Source organism: Mesocricetus auratus, unplaced genomic scaffold (assembly GCF_017639785.1).
Source record: "Mesocricetus auratus isolate SY011 unplaced genomic scaffold, BCM_Maur_2.0 Super-Scaffold_15014, whole genome shotgun sequence".
NCBI lineage: Eukaryota > Metazoa > Chordata > Mammalia > Rodentia > Cricetidae > Mesocricetus > Mesocricetus auratus.
Window position 1 is genome coordinate 35516992 of NW_024429186.1, and position 19455 is coordinate 35536446.

At 40.2% G+C, this 19455-nt stretch overlaps 1 protein-coding gene across 1 annotated transcript; it reads left to right on the forward strand.

Moving 5' to 3' along the window:
- LOC101823378 (cytochrome c oxidase assembly protein COX16 homolog, mitochondrial) lies at nucleotides 1-10288 on the forward strand. Its single transcript, XM_005072812.4, has 4 exons — nucleotides 1-218; nucleotides 4190-4261; nucleotides 7129-7191; nucleotides 9797-10288. Exons 1-4 carry the CDS (start codon nucleotides 150-152, stop codon nucleotides 9911-9913), a joined length of 321 nt encoding a protein of 106 aa, XP_005072869.3. The 5' UTR covers nucleotides 1-149; the 3' UTR covers nucleotides 9914-10288.
- The last annotated feature ends 9167 nt before the right edge of the window (nucleotides 10289-19455 follow it).

Below are 19455 nucleotides of genomic sequence, written 5' to 3' on the forward strand. Positions count from 1 at the left end.
GGACTTGCGGAGGTCTACCCGCCGAGGACTCGGCACCCAAATCCAGTGCTGAGTGTACAACTTCGCTTGAGAGGAGGCCGAGGCCGCTGGGCTCTAGGTGGCCGCACTGGGGCCGCTCCGAAGGGGCTAAACCGGCCGCAGCTTCAACTATGGTTGCGCCCGCCGTATTGCGCGCTCTGCGCAAGAACAAGACCTTTCGCTACGGAGTCCCTATGTTGGTGAGTGGCGGCGAGGCCTCCGGAAGGGGCGGGGCCAGCTTCGCTGACTGACGTCTGTGTGCTGTGCGGACCGAAAGGGACTGCTAGAGATATTTCCTAGTCCACACTCAGAAATGTACCTCGGGCTTCCCCGTCTCCTTTTTCTTCTTGAATGTGCATACTGTCACTATCCCCATTTTACAGTAGTAAGCTTTCATGGGGCTAAAGATTGAGGTTGGACCTCCAATAATTACGTTCATTTGTTGTTTTATTGTTGACAGGTTAATTGCTTTAGCACCTGCTGATACCATATTAAAGAAAAATAAATAAAAGCTTTTAAAATAATTTTATTACTTTGGTGTGGCAATTGACATGGATGAGGTTCCCAGCCTTTGTGTTTAATAGTACTAAAAGAAAGGCTGACTCAGAAATGTACTAGGTTTTTTAGTTGCCTTTGATGTGTTTGGATTTTGTTTCCACCTTTAGGAAACTCTGCTTTAAGAGTTTTAGGATAAAAAAAAATTAGGATAAGCATTAGTTTTTATAAAACAATTCGTGTAGACAAAGCATGCATAAAATCTGTTTTCTGCAAGTTCCTCTGCCATTGAGAAAAATTGATTTTAGCCACTGACTTGCAAGCGCCTGTCTATCACTATGGTAACCAATCTGATTTTCTTCCCTTTCAAAATCATAAAAATTAAGAACTTAGTGAATGACAAAAACAAAACAAAAAAACCAAACCAAAAAACCAAACTAAGAACCACTCCCCCCCCCAAAAAACCCTAAGAGTGAGGTCTTCTGTGTATACTTAGTTTCCTGCTCTATTTTCAGAGCTCATCAGCAAGAAGACTCCTTCACAGTCAGTTTTTAAAAGGTCAGATCAGGTGTTAATGAAGACACACCCTGGATCTATTTAGATAAAACTTTTAAACCTAATTTGCTTCCCAGTCAGATGCCCTTCCCCTAGCAAAACAAGAGCACTTTTTGCCCACCCAATCTGAAGAAAACTCCTTTGATATTTGAGGCTTTCTTTTTCTGTTTTATCACATCATACCCAGGTGTGCTCTGGCAAATTAAGGAAGCCTCCAGCCATATACCATAAGCAACTTCTGCAGATGAAATATTCTTTATGATCTTTTATCTCATAGACACTTAACCAGTCATTCCTTTCTGTTTGTTACACACACACACACACACACTTCTAGCATGTCTATGTGAAATAGCATTCTTTTTATTTAAAAATTATATATATGTATTTTGAGAATTTCATAGATGAGTATTGTATTTACATCATTTCCACCCCTCTTTCCCCCTCCAATTTCTCCTGTGATCCTCTTCTCCATCAAATTCATGACTTCTTCCCAGGCATTAGCCTGGGAAGCCAGCATGGGACTGATCAAGACCCCCTGAATCTGGGTGTCAGTGAAGAGGCCTAGGGAATCTATTGAGCCTTGGGCAGCAGATCAGTACCCATCCCAAGTATACACACGGACTTTGGACTCCCATAGAACAATGTGAAGTGCACTCTCACCCTGAACTCTTGGGAAAGGGTCTAGGCCCTGCCCTATATGAAATGACACACTATGGACACCCCCATGGAGGGCCTCACCCTCCCTGGAGAAATGAGGGGATAATGGGGGCGGGGGGAGGGCACGGGGGAAGGGAGGGAATGGGAGAGGGACCTGGAACTGACTTGTGAAGCAACCTTGATTCTTATCTAAATTTAAACTGGAAAATAAAATTTAAAAAAAATATAAAAAAAAGAAAAAAATTCATGACTTCTTTTATTATTGTTGTTGCATGTTATATGTATGTATAAGATAATTACATCTTATATGTATGTATAAAGACAGTCTGATGAGTTTTTAGTATTGGTCTCATGTAATCCAAAATAGCATTCTTTTTTAAAAGTAGCTAAGAAATATTTTATATGCATGATAGATAAATATAAACTTTTTATTGCGGCTGCTATTTATCTAAAAACCATGGGGGTTAAGATAAAGAGCCCTAAAACCCGACAAGTGGCTCTAGATTGCAAGAGAGGAGACAGCAGGAGAGGACATTCTTAGAGAGAAGACAGCATCGAGTTAAGACTGTTCCTCTGACTGAGCCCTACTCTAGTGACCACAGAGGCTTAAATCTAACTCTGTTTTTGGATCTTTTGTTTTGCTTTGCTTTTCACTCCCTCTCCCCCATGTTTGAACACATATCACGATGTTCTCCCTATTTGTTGTCTTTTGAGTCATATAGGGTTGTCTTATTTTTTCTTTTTTTGTGAGAAGTTTTGAAGTTACAACTGTGAATTTTGTTGCTTTTATAAACCTCAAATTTTAAATTTAGGTCTCATGTTTTTGCATTTAATTATTTAGTCAGTGATATAGGAATCAAGCTTTTTTCCCCTAATGGCTAAGCTTTTGCTTCTCTGACCTGAGAATTACAGCCAGTTCAGTTTCTGGTAAAATAGCAGTGGCAGTTGGAAGTCTCTCTTAAGGGTTTCTGCATTCTGAGAGATGTGGCATATCCTGCAAGGCTCCCTTATCATTTAATAAGAAAATAAAGGGCAATGTTTCCCAAATGTTTAACTTTGCAAAATCATAAAATTGAAAGAAATTATCCACAGATGAGGCCAGTAAACAAATCTTACTGATTTTGCGTGAGCACAGAAGGCTCATGAGTCGAGCTGCACTCAGAACCTGAAGAGGTGCAGAGGTTCAGAGAATTCTGTCCTGCATTGACAGTGAATATTTATAGGCAATGAAGCTACAAAAATAACTTAATTGGCTAGACTTAGACAGTTGCAGTTTTTTGACTTTGTCTAATCAGTTAGCTGACCAATCAAGTTTTCTGTTTGTTTACCTTCTAAGGTTACATAAAAACTCTAATGGATTTTAAGTACAGAGACAGCTTCACTCCAAACTTAATACTTAACAGTAGCCTATCATTTAGTTGGGTGTGCTCTTATTTCCTCTTGAATTTGGAAACAGGAGGATCAGAAGTTCAAGGTGACCCTCAGGTACATAATAAGTTCAAGGCCATCTTGGCGAATGAGACTCTGTGTCTTAGTTGGTGTTCTATGGCTGTGAAGAGACTCCATGAGCACAGCAACTCTTACACAGTGAAGCACTGAACTGGACTGGCTTACAGTTTTAGAGGTTTAGTCCTTTGTCATCATGGCGAGGGGCACAGTGGCATGCAGGCACACATGCTACCGGAGAAAAAGTCAAGAGTTCTACATTGGATCTACAGGCAGCAGAAATAAAGACACCTGGCTTGGGCTTCTGTCACCTCAAAGACTACCACCAGTGACACACTTCCTCTATCAAGGCCACACCTCCTAATCCTTCTAAAGTAGTACCATTCTCTGATGGCTAAGCATTCAAATATATGAGCTTATGGGGACCCTTCTTGTTCAAACCACCACACCCTGTCTCAAAAAACAGTAAACCAGAAAATTCCAACACACACATGGTGTTGATTTATAGCCTTCAGTAATGATCTATTATAATTTTTTCTGGGATAGTATAGTAGCCTTCCTTACTGAGGTTTTACTTACTGTGTCTCGGTTGTTGTCATAAAAAAGAAAGAAGAAAAAAAAAGAAAAAGAAAAAAAGTCACATGGAAAATTCCAGATACAATTAATCCATAAGCTTTAAATGATATTTATTATAATATATTATCACTGTTATGCTTTATTGTTAGTTATTGTTGCTAATCTTTTTGTGCCTGTTTTAAAAATTAAACTTTGATAATAGGTATATATGTATAGGAAAATACATGGTGTATTTAGGGTTCAATATTTGTCCAAGTTTCAGGTGTCCCTGGGATGCCTTTGAAGGCAACCCCACCACATCTACTTTTAAGTGATGAATAATAATTTTCTAGGAAAAATACTCTAGGTTTTTTTATAGTCTGTCTTAAGCTCTGTTTAACCGAATGAGCTAGGCTGAGGCTGTCCTTCTGTTTTATATAGCTGTTCCTTTCCATTGTTTCAGTTGTTGGTTGTTGGAGGTTCCTTTGGTCTTCGTGAATTTTCACAAATCCGATATGACGCTGTGAAGATTAAGGTAAGAACTATAATTGTTGTTTGACTTGTGTTCGAGTGTATGTTTTTTGGTTTAGAAGAATTACATGCTCAGGTCATTTAGCAATGTTAATCTGTCTTAAAAAAACTTAATAGATTATATTTGCACCCTCTTTTGTTTAAAATATCACTGATGAGTTCATGAAAGTGAGTAATAAAAAGCTTTGGTAACAGTTCTTCACTAGGAAATTTGTAATATTATTATCCCCCAAAATATTCTCAGATGTAGTTGTTTTGAGGAGTCATAAGGAACTAAAGAACATGGATCAACAATTTTACTTCATTTTATTTCACTAATTATAAATTTACTATTATATTTATATTTACTATACCAGTGATATTATAAATATATTGCCATTTCTCTCTAGTAACTGATACTAAAATAAAGTGTTTAATTCTTTATTATGTATTTCAGTACTCTAGAGAAATTTCCCATAATGTCATATTTTATCCTTTTTTTCTAAACTTTGTGAATTATAGTTACTTTAAGATCCTATCTCACATAAAGTTATAATTATCCTATTTTCTTCATTTTCACTATATGATTGTCTTTGAATATGCCTTACAATCATTTCCTGTTAAATATTGATTATTGTTTATAAGTAATCATAGAGGTTCTAGATGGTATTGCTTTCCTTCAGGAATAATGTATCCTTTTTTTTTTTCTATTTGGGGAGAGTGGAGTCTGGTACTCTTGATACTTGGATGTGAGCTGGGTCCTGGTTTGTTTAGAGTTGAGTTAGCCTTAGTGCATCTCTGTTCCTCCCTTCTTCTTTTTTAATATTTATTTATTTATTATGTATACAGTGTTCTGCCTACACTATACCTGCAGGCCAGAGAGGGCACCAGATCTCATTATAGATGGTTGTGGTTGCTGGGAATTGAACTCAGGCCCTCTGAAAGAGCAGGAAGTGCTCTTATCCTCTGAGCCATCTCTCCAACCCCCTCCCTTATTCTTAAGACCTGACCCTACATGACTTTCAATTAGGACTCCAGGAAACTCAGCTCAGTTTTTCAGAGATTTTTCATGTTAGCTATATGCTCTTGTCTTACAGAGTTTAGAATATAGTACTTTTTAAAAAGGAGATAGATCTCTGCCATGTGTCATTTGCTTTCTGCTTTTGTTACTATAGCCTTGTGTGATGATTTTTCTAATCCCCAGTAGCAGCATCTAACTGGTTTCCAGCCTTGGTTCCTCTTGTTTTTAAATTAACATATAAACTGCACGAGTGATAATCTTCATCATGGTATTTCCATGCATGTATGGAACGTGCTTTGATAAAATTGGTTCCCCTAGGGCCCTTTCTTATCCCTCTTCTCCCTTTCTGTTTTTCCAATACACATTTCCAATAATCCTTTTACTTTCTGTCCTATTTGTCCCACAGTTTTTATATATGAGAGCAACCTGTGATACCTGACTGTGACACAAACTCTCGGTTATGGTTCTGTGCTTGTTCCAGGGTTGGCAAGTGTAGCCAAGGGTGAAAATGGGTTTCAACTCCAATTCTCAGCTTTTAGGAGAAGCCCTTTTACTATAGTGGGATTTTATTTGCTAAGGCCTAAACTGAAGATTTAATTGAATTTTTAGGTGATTTTATTTTATTTTTTCTTGTTTTGCAAATTAGTTTGACATCATTGGACACCTTTTTTCATCTTACTTTTGTATAGAAAATAGAAGCACAGAAATGTAGCCCATGGAAATGTTAAGCAATGGGATAGTGTCTGCTGATAAGGAACAAATGGCATGTAACCAATAGCACTGATTATAATTCTGGAATCTCAGGTACACATGTGTTAGGATTTCTGGATCTACTAGTCATAATATATCCTTTTTTGGTTTGTCTCATTTGTGTCTATCTATACATCATTCTAATGGAACCCTGGGATTACCCCAGGGCCAACACTTTGTTCATAGGCTCTGTTAAGCCATGCATACACAGCTAGTCCATTCACTTTGTCTTGATTATTTCACTAGTCACACTCTTCTTTGTGACATGTACGTTAACAGGTATGAGCTCCAGGGGGCCACTGTGGAACCCCAAGTATTCCATAGCTCACTCTCTATTCATGGAAGGGGTTCTTTGGTTTTTCATGTGTATTATATAGTAGTATTTGAGTATTTCTGTGCTATGAAATCTATGTGCCTCCTGGACGCAGAAGGCCAGTGCTCAAAACTGCATATGCCTCTTTCACAAGTTATTCAAGCTCCTGTGCCAGCTTCCCTTACATGTAATAATGAAGATGAAACCCATGCTTATCATTCAGGCTTTGTGAGGGTTAAACAAGATGGTGTATGTCAAGCGCCTGGCACACAGGTGCTTGGTGTAAATCGGTGGCTATTACCTGGAGTTGTGTACTAGTTACCGCAGTGAATAGGACATATGGTTAAAATTGACTGAACTGTCCCAGCCATCTTTCCTATGACTTTGTTTGAAACAGGCTCTCACTGTGTCCCTGGCTGACTTAGGACTCACTATGTAGATCAGGCTGACCACAAACCATCAGAGATCCTCCAGTTCTGCCTCTTCAGTGCTAGGATTAAAGGCATGTGGCACCAGGCTTCAGCTTTCTTATGACTTTTAAAAGTAAAAATAGCCGGGCGTTGGTGGCGCACGCCTTTAATCCCAGCACTCGGGAGGCAGAGGCAGGCGGGTCTCTGTGAGTTCGAGGCCAGCCTGGTCTACAAAGTGAGTTCCAGGACAGCCTCCAAAGCTACAGAGAAACCCTGTCTCAAAAAACAAAAAACAAAAAACAAACAAACAAAAAAAAAAGTAAAAATAAATAAATAAAGTGAAAGATGAATGTAAAAGAATTAAATAATGTATGTCTCCCCTCTTCCCTTTTCTACAGGTTGATCCTGAATTGGAAAAAAAATTGAAAGAGAATAAAATAACTTTAGAGTCTGAATATGAGGTATAGTATGTTAATATTCTACGTTTTGTACAATCTCACTCATCATGACTGGTTCTGTTTCTCAAGATAAATCAATAGTGAAGAAAAAAATAATTTAATCTGAATGTGTGACATTTGGCAAATTATCTAAAATCTGGAACCAGAAGTGCTGGAGACTGCAGAGTTTTTCAGGCACACTTCACCAGTGGAGAATATTCCAAATCTGAACTGTCACAAGACCTGTAGGCTCTTTGTTGTTGTTTGTTTGTTTTGTGTTGTAAAGAAGAATCTGGGGACAAGCTCTGTTGTTTCCCGGGCCTGGAAACTTGGTAGGCCTCCCTCTCTGGCCTGAGGGTTGTCAGGGTTTGGTTTTAAATTTGGTGTGGTGAGTCTGAAGTCAGCTCTATTCTTGAGCAACTGTAGCCTTTTAGTTTCTTAGCTGGATGGCAGGAAACAAAAGAGTACTGAGGAGAGGCCTACACTCTGGGGGGCTGGGAGTGGAACCCAGTTCCTGACACATTTCCTAACGATGTCTTAGGCTCCTCATTTAGGTGAGTGTTAGGTTAGAGGCTTGGGTCATGCCTAGCCCATGTGCACAGCCTGGCGTTCAGCCAACTGCATGTTTTACAGATTTTCTACCAGGAGTCCTTCCTGTAAATGTCCTCTAAAGACAACATGTACCCATGACTGTCCTGTCAACCTTGCCTCTCATCTTAAGAATTATTTTAAATTCCCACAAGCACATATACATTAAGGTATCTGGATAACAGTCATTATTTTACTAATATCTATTGCCAGGAATGGTGGCATGTGTTTGATATCCCAGTACTTGGGGAGATGAGGCACTAGGATTGCTGCAGTTTAAAGCCAACTTAGGCTACATAGTGAGTTCAAGGCTAGCCTAGGCTATATAGATGATATCTCGAAAAACAAACATAAAGATAACCAGACAGAAAGGCTTTAGAATCTAAATGATCTGAAATTTAGATCAATTTATAATCTACTTGAAGATACTTTCTTGCCAAATTAATAGCATTGTGTACATCATATATACTTAATACATACTGCTGATTTTCCTTGTAGTTGTTATAGAAACCATAAGAGTTAAGAGCTGAATATAGAATATTTTGTCTCACCTTTTAGGAATTACTTATAAGAATCAATGCCAAGGTAGCCTGTGCTGCTTGCTAAAGATCACATAACTAGGCAGTAAAAGAGTTAATACCTGGTTGATGCCTAGATTGAAACATGTAGGGAAATATAAATTACTTTCTCCTTGTTTGTATATAAATTGTCCATTGATCTCTTGTAGCCTTTTTTTTTTTTCTCTCCTCTTTAGTTATTCCAGGACAGGAGCAGGTATATAGAAGTGACCATCAGAGAGGTCCATCCCTTTTCTGTCCATCCCTTTTCTCTTGCCTTCTCCCTGTGCTCAAGACATTTGATATTTTGTCTTTTTTTTTTTTTTTTCCAGAGCTGAGGACTGAACCCAGGGCCTTGGGCTTGCTAGGCAAGTGCTCAGCCACTGAGCTAAATCCCCAACCCCTTCCTTTTGTTATTTTGTGTTATTTTGTCTTTTTTTTTTTTTTTTTTTTTTTTTTTTGCTCAAGACATTTGAGACGACATGAAATGAGGATGCTCCCACGTGTAGTTCTGCTTACTGATGAGTGCTCTCCCCAGGTTTCTTGTGGAGAGTGACTCTATTCTGAAGCCCAGCATCATCTCTCAGGTGCAGAATAAGGAGCTTTGATCCCTTTCTTGTAGCACAGAAAATAAAAACCCAGAGACTGATAATGAAGTTTCAAGCTGAAGATCAGATAAGCAAAGCAGTTGGCCACTAGCTCTTACCTCTACTTCAAGGGTGACCTGACCTGGCTAGCTCCATGAATCCTCAGACTGCAATCCTAGACTATTGCCTCTCAACATGGCTGGAGACTAAATATTCACAAGAAGCCCTTTTCCTTCTCCTTTTGTAACTCCTTAGTGCTGGGATTAAAACCATGTGATCCCAAGTGCTGAGGTCACCTTTGTGTGAGCTGTTTCTCTTTGGGACTGGATCAATTTCATGTAGTTTAGTGTGGCCTTGAACTAACAGAGATCCATCTGCTTGTCTCTTGAGTCCTGGGATTAAAGGTGTGTGCCACCACTGCCTGGCTCTATGACGTGTGGCTAACTTTGATTTCTGTACCCTCAGGAAAGCTTTAATAAATCATAGTTATGTCACCACATTTCCGTCCTTGTGAGGACATAGGGTCTGCACCTTATTTCTTCTCTTTTCACCTGTGACCCACACTAGACTTTCAAGCTGTTGCTATGTTAGAGCAGCTTCATATGTACTCCTATTTTCCCAGCCTCTTCCCTTTCTTTGTGCTCTCAGAAACAGAGTGTAGACTCCTCTGACACTAATAGTTTGTCATTATGGGAAAAGGTAGATGTTAAGTCTCTGTAAAGCAAACCAAGACAGTTCAGACCCTCACGAAGTTCTTGAGCTTGGTTTCGAGTTGGTTTATTTGCTGAGCTTGTCCTGGAGCCTCTTGGGTTTTCCTTTATTGCTCAGCACTTACTGATGTCTCAACCAAAGCCACTGGGTGCTGGTACTAATATGTTAAACTTTGTGGTTCTATAGAAAATAAAGGACTCCACTTTTGAAGACTGGAAGAATATTCGAGGCCCAAGGCCTTGGGAAGATCCTGAACTCCTCCAAGGACGAAACCCAGAAACCCTTAAGCCTAAGGCAGCCTGACTGTGCTCAGTTTTTCAATAAAATGTTCTCAACTGGACCTGTACTCCATTAGGAAGAAGATTCCAGACCTGTGTAAACCTAGATGTGAGTAATGTGATGGAAGAAAATTTGAACTAAAAAGTCAAGTATAAGTTTTATGCTTTCCAGCCAGTCTACTTGCAAATGAAAGTAGCAGTGTTGAACAAACACTTACACGCATCAGTAAAAATGTGACCACTGCTGCCATAATGTGCCATGCATCCTCTTTTTCTACAAGCCACTAGTACACTTTGCTACCTTGTTTTGGTTTCTGATGAAAGTCATAGGCTTGGATCCAGATTTTCCAAATAAGATTGTGACTTTATGTTAAAACTATAAATAAGCAGTCATAATCTAGTAATGGTCTTGTCTTTTATTCCTAATACTTCATAAACCAGCCTTGAAACCACTGAACCCATTAGGAAATTATACAATTTACCTAATTCATGCTTGGTGCATGATGGTAAGAAGATGTGGCACATTTGTTGAGGTTATCAGATGCCTATGTTAGGCCTCAGCATGGTCTGGTTCTAGTTGGCTTGTCAGAACCCTGTGTGATTCTAATGTGAATTCTACACACCTGAAATTTTAGCTGCAGTGGTTCCACTGTCACTACTCCTCCAAATTAGAAAAACACACTACTTTCCCTCAATCAGATTTTCAGTCCATTTCAACAGGTTACTTTTAGTAATGTTAGAATGTTACTTAGTGGATAATGACAAACTGATTTCAAAGGTAGTGTCTTAGTTACTTTTCTATTTCTGTGATTAAACACCATGACTAAAAGCAACTTGGAGAAGAAAGGGTTTATTTTGCTTACACTTCCAGACAGTAGTCCATTACTGAGGGAAGTCAGGGCAGGAACTGATGCGGGGGCCATGGAGGAACACGACTTACTGGCTTGCTCCCCATAGCTTACCCAGCTTCCTTTCGTATACACCTCAGGACCACTCAGGGGTAGCACCAAGCACAATGGGCTGCGCTCTCCCACACCCATCATCATTTAAGAAAATGACTTGCAGACTTGCCTACAGGACAATTATTACACAGACATTTTTCCCAATTATGCTTCCTTTTTCCAGATGACCCTATCTGTGTCTAGTTGACAGGAAAACCAACCATAATAATCCACCCCTTGTCAACTTGACACACAAATATGGCACGTATTAAGCCATAACTTTTCTTGCTCCTCCCATGGTGTCATGCTAATATTAATATGACAGTGGAAAACATTTCCAACTTTTAAAAATCCCAGTCTTTAACAATTTCCACACTTTAAATGTTCAGTCTCCAAAAGTTCAAAGCCTCTTTAAAATTCCAGAGTTTCTCTAAATATCCAAAGTCTGTGTACCTGTGGGCTCCTGTAAGACAAAGCAAGAAGAAAACTAAAGAAAAAGTTAAATACTTCCTACCTCTGAGAAGGAAGAACCAGGACATGCACAGTCACACTCAAATAAAACTTGAAATTGGACAGTGTAAAAAGTTTGGTGCTTGGTATCTGGGACCCATTCATGATCCTCCAGATTCTTAGGGTTTGGACAGCTGGCTTCACTTTGGGAACTGCCACCTGCAAGCACTTGTAGTTTGTCTCCTAGGCTCAGGCCATTCTACCACAGCTGCTGTCCTTGGTGCTTGTCTCTCGGTTGGCCCTGGCATCTCTACAGTGCTGTGGTCTCCTCCTGCAGCTCTGCTGTGCTTTCATTATTAGCCCCTCACTTTGACCCTACCACATGGTGCCAAGCCTTGTCTTCTCTCCATGACCTCCTCAATCCTGGGCCTTCTCCTGCAGCTGAGGCTCCATCTTCACGAATGGCATCTCTCTTCAGGGACTCCAGCCCTGACAAACAATGCCAAGTCTCAGCTCTGCTCCATGACCCCTCCATGCCTTCAAAACCAGTACAACTTGGGTGACTCTTACACTACCGAGTTCAGTTGCCAGCATGAGATGGAGTCTCAGCTCCTTCTGGACCATGGCTTCTGTGTGCCGACTGAGAGGAAACGCTTTGCAGAAGATTTTGCATCAATGATTGTGGTAGTTTGAATGTAATCAGTCACCATAAGCTCATAGGGAGTGGCACTATTAGGAGGTGTGGCTTTGTTGGAGTGGGCATGGCCTTGTTAGAGGAAGTGTCTCACTCTGGGGGCAGGATTTGAGGTTTTCTATGCTTAGGATACCCCCCAGTGTCTCAGTTGACATTCTGACCTGAAAGCTGTAGGACTCTCACCTCCTTCTCCAGAACCATGTCTGCCTTCTCACTGCCATGCTCCTCACCATAATGATAGTGGACTGAGCCTCTGAACTGTCAGTGAGCCACCTCAATTAGATGCTTTCCTTTAGAAGACATGTCATGTCATGGTGTCTCTACACCAATAGAAACCCTGCGTTGACCACAGCTCATTTTTTTAGCCACTGTTCTTGCAAAGGTTTTACTTTAGTGGTTCTGATCTCATGTTAATTAGAGGCCCAGCTGACCAGATCCACTATCAAATGGCCCTGATAGTCTTTAAGGGACTCCCAAACTTCTCTGTGAAACTTCACAAACCAGGCCTCTGTTGTCTGCATTTCTCTTGATGTTCTTTCCATCCAGACTCCCACAAAACATCTGTGAGCACTCACAGCTTTTCCTGTCCAAGTTTGCAAAGTCCTTCCACAATCCTCCCAAACTTTGTGGCCAGTTTGTTACACTAATACCCTGTTTCTAGTACCAAACTCTACCTTAGTTACTTTTCTATTGCTGTGATAAAATACCACAACCAGAAGCAACTTGAGGAGGAAAGCATTCCTTTTGATTACACTTCCAGGCAATGGCCATCAGAGAGGGAAGTCAAGACAGGAACTGATGCCGAGGCCACAGAGAAGTTCTGCTTATTGGCTTGCTGGCTCAGTGAGAAACTATCAAGAAAGAGAGAGTCAGAAATAGACTTTCACCATCTTCCTTTGCATGTGTTCAAACAGTATGCACACTTGTACACACACCACACACTCACACATGCATATACCACAGATGTGCACACACATGATAGTCTACATAAGTGACCTTAAGAATTCTACCATAGAACTCCTACAGCTGATAGACACCTGCAATAAAGTGGCAGGATACAAGATTAACTAAAAAAAAACAATAGCCCTACTATATATAGACAATAAATGTACTGAGAAAGAAACCAGAGAAACACCACCCTTTACAATAACCACAAACAACAGAAAATATCCTGAGGTAACTCTAACCAAACAAAGACCTGTATGACAAGAACTTTGAGTCATTACAAAAAGAAGTTAAATAAAATACCAGAAAATGGAAAAATCTCTCATTCTCTAAATCCCAGCACAATTCTTCACAGTCTTTGAAAGGACAATTTTCAACTTTATATGGAAAAACAAGAGACCCAGCATAGCTAAAACAACCCTGTACAATAAAGGTACTTCAGAAGGCATCACCAACCCTGACTTCAGGCTCTACTCTAGAGCTATGGTTATGAAAACAGCTTGGTATTAGCACAAAATAGGCAGGAATGGAATTGAATGGAAGACCCGGACATTAATCCACACACCTATATATTCCTGATCTTTGACAAAGAAGCTAAAACTATACAATGGAAAAAAGAAAACATCTTCACAAATGGTGCTGGCTTAACTGGATGCTGGCATGTAGAAGACTTCAGATAGATCCATGTCTACCACTATGCACAAAACTTAAGTTCAAATGAATCAAAGACCTCAACATAAATCCAGCCACACTGAACCTCTTAGAAGAGAAAGTGGGAGGTACCCTTGAACCAATTGGCCCAGGAGACCACTTTCTAAACATAACACCAGCAGCACAGACACTGAGATTGACAATTAATACATAGGAGCTCCTGAAACAAAAGCTTCTGTAAGGCAAAGGACACAGTCAACAAGATAAAACGGCAGCCCACAGAATGGGAAAAGATATTCACCAACCCCACATCTGACAGAGGGTTGATCTCCAAAATTTACAAAGAATTCAAGAAGCTAGTCTCTAAAACACTAAATAATCCAATTAAAAAGTGTGGTACAGAACTAAATAGAGAATTCTCAATAGAGGAATCTAAAATGGCTGATAGACACTTAAGAAAGTGCTCAACATCCTTATCCATCAGGGAAATGCAAATCAAAACAACTCTGAGATACCATCTTACTCCTGTCAGAATGGCTAAAATCAAGAACACCAATGACAGTCTATGCTGGAGAGGATGCTGAGGAAGGAGAACACTCCTCCACTGCTGGTGGGAGTGCAAACTTGCACGGTCACTCTGGAAATCAGTATGGAGATTCCTCAGGAAAATGGGACTCAGTCTATCATAAGATCCAGCAATTCCACTCTTAGGCATATACCTAAAAGATGAACATTCATACAATAAGGATGTCTGTTCCACTATGTTCATAGCAGCATTATTTGTAATAGCCGGAGCCTGGAAGCACCCTAGTTGCCCCTCAACAGAAGATTGGATAAAGTCAGTGTGGTACGTTTACACAATGGAGTACTACTCAGCAAGAAAAAACAATGGAATCTTGGAATTCGCAGGCAAATGGATGGCACTAGATGAAACCATCCTGAGTGTGGTAACCAAGTCACAAAAAGACAATCATGGTATGTACTCATATATGGATTTTAGACATGAGGCAGGGGAGTGCCAGCCTACAATCCCACTGCCAGAGAATCTGGGAAACAGAGAAGGGAAATAGGACAGGATCTCCTGAGCAGATTGGGAGCATGGGATGTGGGGAGAGAGAGCTGGGAAAAAGAGCGGGGGAGAAGAGGAGGGGAGAGGAGGACATGGGGGAGCAGGAAAGTTGAGTTGGGGAAGAATAGAGGAGAGCAGGATGTGAGATACCATAATGGAGGGAATCATAGGTTTGAGGAGAGATCTAGCATTAGTTAGATTTCCAGAGATCTACAAGGATGACACCAACTGGCAATCTAGGCAATAGTGGAGAGGCTACCTTAAATGCCCTCCTCTGATAATGAGATTGATGACTACTTTATTTGCCATTCTATAGTCTTCATTCAGTGGCTGATGGAGGCAGAGACAGACACCCATAACTAAACACTGAACTGAACTCCTGGAACCCAGTTGCAGAGAAGGAGGAGTCATGAGCAAAGGGGTCACGACCAAGCTGGTAAAACCCACAGGAACAGCTGACTTGAACAATGGGGAGCTCATAGACCCAAGACTGATGGCTGAGAGGCCAGCATGGGACTGATCCAGACACCCTGATCATGGGTGTCAGTGAGAAGGCCTCAGCAATCTATGGGGCCTCAGGCAGTGGATCAGTATTTATCCTTGGCATCTGAATGGACTTTGGGAGCCCATTCCACATGGAGGAATACTCTCTTAGCTTGGACACATGGGGGAGGGCCTAGGCCCTGCCACAGATGATAAGACAGACTTTGCAGATCCCCCATGGAGGGCCTCACCTTCCCTGGGGATTGAAGGGAGTATGGTGTCAGGGGTTGGGGGCCAGGGGTGGTGGGGAAGGAGGGGAGGGAGAAGGAGCTGGGATTGACATGTGAAGCAAGCTTGTTTCTAATTTCAATAAAAATAAAAAACAAATGGATACACACACAAAAGAATAAACATGCACAGTAAGTACAATAACTATATATAATATAAACCAACAATAAGTACATCAAAAAACCACAGTAAGTAAAAAAAGGAAGATATGGCAGTTTGCTAAATGGAAAATATATGTTAAAAAGAGCTTACAAAAACAAAGAGAAATTATGGATCTGAAAAGCATGAGGACCAAAACGAAAATTTTTCTTGAGCCCCAACACTTGCCAGCATCGTTCCTCCTGCTCTTTACTACAACACTGATTTCTAAATGGGGAAAGTCTTTTCCTTGTTTTTTTCCAAAATGCTGGTAGGGAATATATCAATTAAAGACATTAATATCTTTTGCTTTTGAGAGCACACAAGACTATTTCAATTCATGGTGCAGCCATTGGTTGTGTTGTAATTATCTTTTGAGCTCTCTATCCTAAAAGTAAGGTTTTAACACAAAGTATCAATGTAAAACTGGCCAGGATTTCATACGGAAGAGACTGGGGCAGTTTACACAGCACTACATGGTCTACTCAAGAAATGCTCTTAACCAAATTTCTCCGTAAAATTCATTCTGTTCTGGACCACTCATGGTACCCTATTCTCATCTCATCTTAGTCAGATTCTTGATGAATCCTATCTCTTCTGTTCCTGGATCTTCATTTGTTTATAAAGAGCACTTCCCCAACTCTCCCCTTATTCCAGAGTTCACTAATGCATAGATACATTAGCCTTTTTCTTGGATTCTATAAACTAGCACACTCAAATCCTAGATCTTCAGGAAGCAAGCTTCTTTCTGCTCCATACCATAGGGAGGAAAATGCTATTTACAAGTTGATTCCAAGTAGGAATAACTATCTTGGGGAGGTTGAACTACTTACTTCCTAAGCCTCCTCATGTAGAAACAGAAGTAGTAATTACAGCACCAATGTCATACATTTGAAATGAGTTTAGTCATGTAAAGCTCTTAGAACAATGGCCAACACAGAGAAAGCAGCTGATAGCCACTGGCTAGTATTAACACAACACAGGGAAAACTTATTAGTAACAACAGTTCTTATCAAAATGTGTGGTCAGCTAGTATTTTCATAACACTGTTTACTAGACTGTTTCACAAGAAGCAGTTCTATGTGGAATTCAGTGAAAGTCAAGCAAACTAGTGGACTTTAATTGATCTCTCGGATCTGTTATTTGTAAACTGCAACCTTACACAAACTGCATAACCCTTTTGAATCTGAGTTACTTCATTTATGGGCTAGAATTTTGTGTTGGTGTATGCTAATTAAACTAGGAGTGAGATTGTGAGATACAGTGAAGAGGCCAGAGGTAAAGAATAAGTAACAAAGAAGTGGTTGTTTTTATGGATCAGTACAAGAAAGATAATGTGCTCACTTAAAGGCATCACTTTAAGTAGCAAAGCATTTTTTCTTCTAACTCTTTTGAGTTTGCTTTCTGCCTTTTAAATCTAAAACAAGGTGTACACTGTTGGAAGTCCATTTAGAATGTAGAAATGGAGTAGACAGAGTGTTTTGGAAATTGAGTGAATGATGTTCATGTGCTACCCATTAGGTTGTGAGGAGGGACCAGATTCTGAGATGACACTTATTTTTAATTTTAAATTCTCAGCCAATAGCTCAGGCTTATTACTAACTAGCTCTTACATTTTATGGTAACCCATGTTCCTTATTTACACTGTCACATGGTGGTATGTTTATTAGCATGGGATGTTCATCTCTTGCTCCCTCTGTATCTGGCTGGCATCTTCTCTGATTCTGACCTTCTTCCTCCCAGAGTCCTCTGTATCTATACTTCCTGCCTAGCTACCAGCCTGCCAGCTTTCTATTAACCAATGAGAGTAATACACACATAGTCACAGTGTACAGAAGGATTATTCCACAGCATATGGTTAGAAAGGGTGAGGAGATTCAAAGAGTAGGTTGGATTGTACAGGGTGCCTCTGCTTTCATAACAAAACATGTTTATCTTAAGCGCCACTATTATATTTTCCTGTGCTTAAGGTAATATTTTATATGAATCTCAAAGATGTAGCATGACATAAATTTTTACCTTGATTTAAGGTATTGATTCAGCCAGTGATCAGTGGCAACACGTGTGTATGTGTGTGCATGTTTGTTTTACTGGAGATTAAACCCAAGCGCTCTGCCATTGAGCTGCATGCCAGCCTCTCCCTAGGTTTTAATGTAATGGCTTCTTACCACATTTGGAACTACATCTAAGATGACACTTTTCGTCTGTGGCACTTCCAATGGAAATCATGATATAGTGAACTTTGAAGAGATCACTTTTGCCACCAGAGGGAGCTCTAAAACCATGACTGACTTCTTATGGTAAAATTATTTGCTAAAGTCCAGGTTTTAACATGGTACAGGTTTGCAGAGAGGGTCTCAAATCAAGAATCTTAACTTTGTCTATTTAGACACATTGATTGCAGACCACTAATGACTGTGAATTGTCTTGGCTTCTTCAGCCATCATTTTCTGTTTAGGTACAGATGCCTCAATAGAGTATGCTTAATGCCTTCAGCCCAGCAGAGCCACTACCTGAATAATAAAAAAGAGGCTCAGAGTTCACAGGTGAGAAGGATTGTGGTAGCTTGAATGTAATTGGCCCCCATAAGCTCATAGCAGTGTCACTATTAGGAGGTGTGGCTTGTTGTAGGAAGAGTGTCACTGGGAGGTGGACTTTGAGGTCTCTTAAGCTAAAGCCACACCAGTGACACAGTTCACTTCTTGTTGCCTGCAGATGAAAATGTAGAACTCACTCCTTCTCCAGCACTAGCCCTCTGAAACTGTGAGCCACCTCAATTAAATGTTTTTGTTATAAGAGTTGCTGTGGAGCCGGGCATTGGTGGCACACACTTTTAATCCCAGCACTCGGGAGGCAGAGGCAGGTGGATCTCCGTGAGTTCAAGGCCAGCCTGGTCTACACAGCTAGTTCCAGGACAGCCTCCAAAACAATACAGAGAAACCCTGTCTCGAAAAATCAAAAAAAAAAAAAAGTTGCTGTGGTCATGCTGTCTCTTCACAGCAATAAAACCCTAAGACAGAGTTGGTACCAGGATCTGGGATATTGTTGTGATTGGCCTGAATTTGGACTCTGGAACTTTGGGTTAGGAAAGCAGTAGAATGCTTTAAGCACTGATTAATGGGTCATATTAGTATGAACATGGAAGATTTGACTTGTGGGGGCCTGGCTCAAGAGTTTTGGGGGGGATAATTTTATTATGTTGACAAGAGATTGTTCTTGTGATATTTTGGTAAGGAATGTGGCTCTTTTTGCCTTTGTCCAAAGAGTCTGCCTGAGGCTAAAGTGACAAGATTTGGATTAATTCTATTGGTAGAGGAAATCTCAAAGCAGTCTAATATAGACTCTGTCATGTAATTACTAGAGTTAACTCTAATATATAACATATAAAATGAAAAGGAGCAAGTTGATAAATGAAAAACACAAAATGTACAATTTGAGGAGAAAAAGAGTACCAGGAAGTGGAATGGAGCTAAATCTTGTGCTCAAAGAAATAAACAGATTAAGAAATAGAATAAAGGGAGTTGTGACCTCAGGGCGGGATCTCATTCCAGCTAAGGTTCCAACTTGTGAAAAGGAATTAAAAAAAAAAAAGCTTAGAGTCAGTGTGGTGGTAGAAACTTTACAAAGAAACAAAGGAACTAACAGAAGTTATGACCCAATTGGGTTTAACAGACATCTATAGAACATTTCATCCAAACACAAAAGAATAGACCTTCTTCTCAGCAACACATGGAACCTTCTCTAAAATCGACCACATAGTTGGCAATAAAGCAAACTTCAACAAATACAGAAAGCTGGTAAAGGTGTAATTGAATGAAGGGGTCTTGTTCCAGCCCCAGCAAACAGCAGAACTTGGCAGCATTTACCACATGGTTCTGGCTTTAGAGTCAAGGGTAGAAGAAAGGGCT

What these genes read in the sequence shown, in the direction of transcription:
- LOC101823378 (XM_005072812.4), top strand. Translation starts at nt 150, where the DNA reads ATGGTTGCGCCCGCCGTATTGCGCGCTCTGCGCAAGAACAAGACCTTT. An exon ending in ATGACGCTGTGAAGATTAAG is followed by an intron (nt 4,262 to 7,128) that starts GTAAGAACTATA and finishes CCTTTTCTACAG; the next exon opens with GTTGATCCTGAATTGGAAAA. An exon ending in CTTTAGAGTCTGAATATGAG is followed by an intron (nt 7,192 to 9,796) that starts GTATAGTATGTT and finishes GTGGTTCTATAG; the next exon opens with AAAATAAAGGACTCCACTTT.